The sequence below is a fragment of the Haplochromis burtoni genome, unplaced genomic scaffold (assembly GCF_018398535.1).
Source record: "Haplochromis burtoni strain Fernald_Lab_line unplaced genomic scaffold, NCSU_Asbu1 Contig_222, whole genome shotgun sequence".
NCBI classification, from domain to species: domain Eukaryota; kingdom Metazoa; phylum Chordata; class Actinopteri; order Cichliformes; family Cichlidae; genus Haplochromis; species Haplochromis burtoni.
Genome location: NW_024582583.1, coordinates 373,155 through 380,496, shown reverse-complemented (window position 1 = coordinate 380,496; position 7,342 = coordinate 373,155). Strand labels below are relative to the sequence as shown.

At 47.1% G+C, this 7,342-nt stretch overlaps 1 protein-coding gene across 6 annotated transcripts in view; it reads left to right on the top strand.

Moving 5' to 3' along the window:
- Nucleotides 1-3,382, top strand: part of rbl2 (retinoblastoma-like 2 (p130)) — a 13,412-nt gene extending 10,030 nt beyond the window's left edge. For 5 of the 6 annotated variants that reach the window (XM_042226674.1, XM_042226673.1, XM_042226676.1 and 2 more), the window contains 3 exons: nt 1,536-1,774; nt 2,033-2,206; nt 2,910-3,382. In XM_042226674.1, coding sequence (XP_042082608.1) covers nt 1,536-1,774; nt 2,033-2,206; nt 2,910-3,074 — 578 coding nt within the window. In that variant the 3' untranslated portion in view covers nt 3,075-3,382. The remainder of the gene's footprint in view (nt 1-1,535; nt 1,775-2,032; nt 2,207-2,909) is intronic. The other variant, XM_042226675.1, reaches the window with a different exon arrangement.
- Nucleotides 3,383-7,342: the final 3,960 nt, after the last annotated feature.

Below are 7,342 nucleotides of genomic sequence, written 5' to 3'. Positions count from 1 at the left end.
TGTTATTCTGTGTTTTAGCAGTGTGTGTTAGTGGTGTGTGTTTTAGCAGTGTGTGTTAGCTGTGAGTGTTAGCGTGTGTGTGTTATTCTGTGTTTTAGCAGTGTGTGTTAACGGTGCATGTTAGTGTGCGTGTCAGGTGGTCTGGTTCAGTTACGATTATAAAAGCATTATAAACCTTCAGTTTCTCACAGCGATCATTTTAAGCTCCTGCAGAAGAATCCGGTTGTTTTTTGGCGATGCTAACCTCAGGGTTAGCTTACAGACTCCACACCTGCGTCTCTCCGTGTGTTTATGCTGCTGCAAGCCACCTTGCAGCCCACGTCTGACCCGGATCGTCCTTTTCTGCTGTTTATGACGTTCATCAGTGTCTTGCGTCAATGACATGCTCCTGCTGTCAGCAGTTTCATCACTCAATCTGACGTGCGTTCGCTAGGAGTTAGATCCTGCAATCATGGGGCATCTGGGACGGCCTTCGGCTATGGGGTTCAGAGACTGCTGGTCGGTCCAAATTCATGGGCTGCATCCTCCTGAGGACCCGGCCTTCGCGGTCTACGTGGGCCGGGTCCTCAGAAGGTCGGGTAGGCCGGAAGTAAACGGCCGTGGGAAATTGGACGGTCTAGCCTTCTGATTAGCGTCACCGCTGTCTCGGTGGAGTTTAATAAACTCAGCCGTCTGCTCCTTGCTATCTAAAATATAACAGGACACTGGGTAAATTCTCGACCGTCTCACACTTCTGTTTAATCAGTTTTCTGTTTGACGTTTAGTCAGCTGTGTGAAAACCAAGGAGGAACCCACCCGGGGGATTAATAAAGTTTTATTTTATCTAATCTAATAACTTTAATCTCAGCCAAACCGATTTACTCACGAACAAACAAAACACTGAAAAAAGCCCAACAATAACATTTTTAGGTTGTCTAAGTGACTTATATATTACGTTTAACCCGAGCAGCGAAAGTCCGCGGTGATCTGAAAATGATGTGCCGGGAGTTGTGCCGTTCTCGGCGCGCATCAGTAACCCTCGAGCTCCCGGCTAGCTTCGAGCTGGTGGGTAGCAGACGTCTCCGAAAACGTCGAAGCACTTTTGCAAATATGCGATATCTTGATAAACCGAGCAGATATTTGATGTTTACACAGCTACTTTCTCCCTGAAAATATGTTAAAAGTTTATTTTGTGACCCAGAAAGATTAGTAAGAGTAATTTTAAAACTTAGTAGCGGCGCCATTGTTGGAAACTGGAGTTTGGCTGGGCCGCGCTATGAATTCTGGGATATGGTGGGCCACGAAGGACACACCCGACCCATCCTTCAAATTCGGGGAAAAGGAGGACGCATTTGTCGGCTGCATTCGGAGGAGTCTACGAATTTGGACAGCCTTCGGCACGTCGCTGTGACGTAATCGGTCTACAAATGCGGCCTCAGGAGGATGCAGCCCATGAATTTGGACACGACCTCTGTGTTCTTGTAGCAGAAGCACAGCGTCGGCCATCTTTGTGTTCAGGTGCCGTCATTGTGCTCTTACTCTGTTCTTCCTTCCAGCAGGTGGCGACGTCAGCCCGGTCCCTATTCGCTCCAGCAGCACCTTACCCACCCCCCAGCCCGGCAGCGCCCCCTCCACGCCCACAAACACCTCCAACAAGACCTCGTGCACGTCCACCGCCAATGCCGGGGAGGAGGAGCAGGAGCGAGGGGACCTCATCCACTTCTACAACAACGTGTATATCAAGCAGATGACGCCCTTCGCTCTGAAATACTCGCCAAACTCGCTGTCTGCAGGGGTACGTGGACTGAGCTGGGAGCCATTTAGCTGATCAATAACATTATTGATTATTAATGCAGCAGCTTAGTGTCTGTGAAGCTGATGATGAGACTTCTGGACCAAACATTTAAACTTGACTCATTTTAAATCCAAGATGTTTAAATATCAATAAATGTCATTAAAAAGGCTCCAGCAGCACAAACACAGCCCAGGCGGAGGCTGACGGTTGGGCGTGACAGCATCGTTCTCCTGACCTCTTTGTTTTTCTCATGCTCAGGTCGAGACCCCCCCTCTGTGTCCGTACCCCTCCGTGAGGACCGGCTCTCCCCGCCGGATGCTTCTGTCCAGCAAACACTCCATCTACATCTCGCCTCACAAGGCAGGCTCCGCCCCCTCACTGATGACCCCCAGGGAAAAGATTCACTACTACATCTGCAGCAGCCCCCCCAACGTAAGCCCCCACACGAGTCACTGCTCACGTTCACAGCAGCTATTTTATCCGTAACGACGTGTTGACGCCACGCTGTTTCTTCTCGTACGGAAACCAAACTGTTGCTTTCCTCGTGTGTCTGAAACGTTCTCATGATTTTAAAACCTTCAGTGGTCGATTTACACTCGGCTTCTCCCGCCGGCGCCGGCGCACGGCAGCGGTGGTTAGAAAAACGAGCGAGAGTCTGTCGTACCTCTGAGGTGTACCTGGGCTTCGTGATGCAGGCAGAGGTCAGAGGTCCGTTTATAACTTCACATGATGTTCAAACAGTTTATTATACAGGATACAGTTTGGCTTTTCAAAATAAAGTGTTCCTCTGATGTTTTCTGAGAAACTGAGCGTAAAACCAGCTTCCTGTCCCAGCAACGGTCGTCTCGAGGTGCTTCATCCTCTAACTTTATTTAAACAGGTCCATGTGAACGCGGACACAGGTTAGCTGTAGCTCATCAATATTCAAGTGTTATTATTTAACATCTTTAAACAGGAAGTCAGATTATGGAGGGATTCCTGAAAGTACGATAAAATGGTCCCCCCTGCAGGACGCCGTCGTCACCCTGAAACAGTTTAATAAACGAGCTCCGAGATCAAAGAGTCAGGAGTTTGAGCATGTGCAGCTCAGCCCGACAGAGCTTTGAACACTAATCTGTGACCTCTGACCCTTCAGCGTCTCCAGGAGATCAACAGCATGATCCGCACCGGAGAGACTCCGACCAGGAAGCGTGGCATGGCTCTGGAGGAAGGAGCCTCGCCCAAACGCGTCTGTCCCGACTCCAACGCTCTAATGCGCCGCCTGCAGGACGTCGCCAACGACCGCAGCTCCTCCCAGTGACGCACGCAGACACAGACGGAGTGTTTTACTGTGAAGGAGCAGCTTCCTGTGTTTTAGTCGTATTTTCCTTTCTGTTTTTAACATCAATGTTTTAAATCTGTCGGTTTGGTCTTAAACTTCGTGGCCTGCGTGTTTCGTCTCCTTCGCTGTCCCATGTCTGTAAATACGTGTACAGAAGAGCAAAGAGAAGCTATTTAATGGAGCTCACAGCTGTAAGTTAAGTGCCTTTATTTTGTACTGTTTACATCCTGCAGGCGTTTCCTTGGTTACAGGCTCCTGATGTAAAAACAATAAACTGTGTGAACTGAGCCGGCTCCCTCTGTCTATGTGAGCTGCAATAAAACTAAGTGTGGAAAAGAAACCAGCAGCTGAGACTAGGACGATGGGTGGAGACGCTGTTAGTGACATCAGAGAGGGGGCGTGGCTACAAAATGTTCAACATAACTCTGTGTTAGCTCGATCAACAGGAGTCCAGTCGGGGGTCTGAGCGTGCTCGTCAGACATTTTAAACCATCGCTGCAATCATCACGTGGAAGTTACCAGAATCTGAGAGATGAAACGCCTCTGCTCCAGTTCTCACTCAAATGGGGGACGCCGCTGACATCTTCTGGCTTCACTTTATACCTGTTCACGTCGTCTCCGACTGAGGACCCCAGTTTACCTCCCAGAATGAAAGAGTTCTGTGCTTAGGTTAGTCTCACCTGGCTTCAATCCCAGAGCAATGTGCAAGCAGAGACTCAACGGACCAGTTGTGACCTCCTCAGCATCTGGACCATTCAAATCCTGACTTTGTCTTCAACCTGCTTGGTCTGTAGAAGGCGAGCTGCCTGTTCCAGCAGTATGACATCATCTATGCTGGTGACAAACAGTTGTGTACTGACAGACGACGGCGCTAAAAATGTTTTTAAAAACGTAAACTTTAATCGCTTATTTGTCAAATCCAGCTTCACAGCCAGAGTTACATCTGAGAGCTGCGCTCCACGATGGAAACACAACTGAAACTCTAAACACACACACAGGGATCACCAAAATAAAACAGGAAATAACAACACGAAGACAAGAGAAAAAGAGAACTAATAAATGCGGGATCGTCAATAAGATTTTAATAAGAAAATAATTCTTGGGGGGAAAAAGTTTCAAGATAAAATATAACGAGTATAATGATTAAAGAAAGTTAAAGTGTTCACGTGATCAGAAACAGCCACTCTGACACAGCGTCACTGAACACCTCTCACCAGCAGGGGGCAGCAGACCAAAGGGTCGAACTACATCTCTGCTCCAAAGTTCGAGTTACTGTAGACCAGGAGTCGGCAACCTTTCTGATGATGAGTGCATCTAAAGTTTCCTCAGACGTCAGTGTGCTGTATGACTGCATTAGCAATAAATGTAATAACGCTCTATATGAACAGTTACACACTGTATAGAACAACTTTACAGGATTATATTTGTTCACAGATGTTGGCAGCGAATAGTTTTCAGCTATTTTGAAACAAAGAAAAAGACTTTTATCCATAACAGCAAATGAACTGAACAACAGACAATACAAATGCTATTTATGGCCTCCTTACGACAATGATAAGAAAAATAAACTGGGCCAATTTGGCATGTTTGTTAATACAGGGACACACATGTTACTGTGATCTCTGGTCTCCCACTCAGACACACAGGTCTCCCAGTGTCCAGCATTCAGAGGCTGCCTGAGGACTCATGTGAGAGAAAACCTGCTCACTCAGACATGTAGAGCCAAACACTGTCAATAAGGCCTCTGCAATGTTCTGAAGACAGTTAAACCTGTCAGGTAGTGATGTCCAGCAGGTGAACATGCAGCTCCATGAACACGCACAGCTGTGGATTCCAGCTGCTTCGATGTCGCATTAACTGGTATTAACTCAGCCAGTTAATGCGAGACAAACCAGCTGCTCATTAAAGCTTCCGAGACTTCCGAGTCTTCGGATGTATCCGTGAATCTCCGTGGTGCTGATGCTGCGCTGAGCCGTAAGCTGCTGAAGCTGCTGTCTGAAGCTTTTGAAGTGTCTAAATGTGGAAATTTCAACATTTCTTGATAAAACTGCCAGCTAGCAAGTTATTTTTAGCCAACTACAAGTTGAACCTGGTAGTTGGGTTGTTAGTTAAGATACTGTCATTAAGAAGCGGCACAACTAATGTGTCTATGCGAGCTGATTTGCGATGTGCACCGCTGGCCCGGCCATTTATTTGTTAATGCACCTTCTCAGATTAACTCACTGCGTGTTGTGCCCAGGGCTGGACTGGGACAAAAAAAATTGGCCTTTTGACGAGAGACCGGCCCCCCCAGGTATTAAAGCCATGAAGCCTTTGAATGAAAACAGACGCTGTTGTGACAGTGATGTACAGTCTTGTTGGTATATGTATGATTTCTATACATTTTACATCAGATAAAAACGTTTGTTGTAAGCTTCAGATAATTATTTAATAAAAGTGAGACATTTTAAATGAGAATAAGAAAGAAAAGTATTTCTTTGTGCCCCCCTCTCCCTGTTAATGCCCTACCTGCCCCCCTGGCAACACTTTGCTAGACCCGCCCCTGCACAGTTACCAGCTGTCAGCTACCTAGAAAAGGATCCTGGTGTTATTTGTCTCTCAGAAACAGCTCATAACTTCAACTCATCCATGTCACCTAAAAGGTAAACCTGTTTCTCCATCACCTGTTCAGCTCTGATGATCCAGTAAGGACATCTCCTGGTTTCATCTTCATGTTTCCCTCTCATCACATATCCAAACCATCATGACCAGCAGCTTTACAGCTGTGGCTCCAGCAAACATCAGCTGATACTAGAAATTAATATTAAATAAATTCTAACAACAGCTGATCAAGCTTAAACGTGCTGCTGTTGTTTAGTGCGACATCCGCTGGTTTCCTCTTTCTGGCGCAAAGTGAGCGATAAACAAACAAGAGAGCCGATCAGCTGATCACTGATCAGTTTCATGATTGAAGTAGAAACGGGAGAGGGAGGGGGGAGAATGAGAGAAGAAGAGGCAGCTGTGCAGCAAAGACACAGAATAACTCCAGCTTTGTGTCTTTTTCATTGTAGCTGAATTACGGGACAAACTGTTCCTTTTCACCTCAATAAGAAACGCGTAATATTTTCTCTGAATGCGGGACGATTCTGTTTTCTACAGGATGGTATGTCCACATATGTCAGGATAGATGGAGCCCTGGCTGAGATTATTCGGGTTTGTGTATTTAAAACATGTAAAAAAGAATCAGTTCATGGTAATAAAATGTTGATAAAAGGATTGAAAATCATCTGCTTAGATAAATAAAAAGGATTTCATGTTCAGTTATTATGCAGGACAATTTGGTTAATCTCAGCGACATGTAGAAAACTCTACAGGTGGTTTTAAAGAGGAAACCATGGCTGCATTCATCACGTTCTCCTGGTTCCTCATTCATCTGCCTGCTTCTCGGTCCCGCTCATCGGTTCTTGCTCTCGCTACGATCAGCTGATTTCAGTCGGTGTGTCGGGGGAAAGTGGGCATTACTTTTATTTTTATTGCACATAAATGTGATGGTGCAGTGGAGCCTGCTCCAGGACAAAAACAACTGCATCATGTTGCAACACAGCTTCAGCTCTTTGCAAGCACCGGCACAGGTAGCATGCTAACGCTAAGCTAAGAGGGGAAATCCCTCCAACCTGCACAAACATGTGACCCACAGCATGCGTAGAGATGCTGGAGACTCTTACAGTGGAGCCAATGACAATCAATAAGGAAGTTATGTCGATAATGGGATCCAATCACTTATCAGTGCCCATCCCTGGTGACTGCACAGTGCTAACTGCTCAGCTGTGACCGCCTTGGCCACTTTAATGAGAACTGTTTTAACTTTTAAGGAAAAGGTTTTGTTTATAAAAGAAAGAACAGCTGGAGCTTCAGAGACCCTTTTACTCCCCAGATAAATGCCTGTTGAGAGGACAGTTTTGTGTCAGATCCAGCTGTGGGGGTCATTGTTAATCTTATCAGAAGCCACTGGTTACACATCGCAGCACAGCGAGATCAGGTCCAGTCTTATCAGAGCTACGTGGGACAGCTTCGGCTGGTCCAGCTGCAGCCTCATCGTCTTCGCCTGGTCCGGCTCCAGCATCCTCAGCGTCGCCGGGTCCGGCCTCTGCATCCGCATCAGCGTCGCCGGGTCCGGCCTCTGCATCCGCATCAGCGTCGCCGGGTCCGGCCTCTGCATCCGCATCAGCGTCGCCGGGTCCGGCCTCCGCATCCGCATCAGCGTCGCC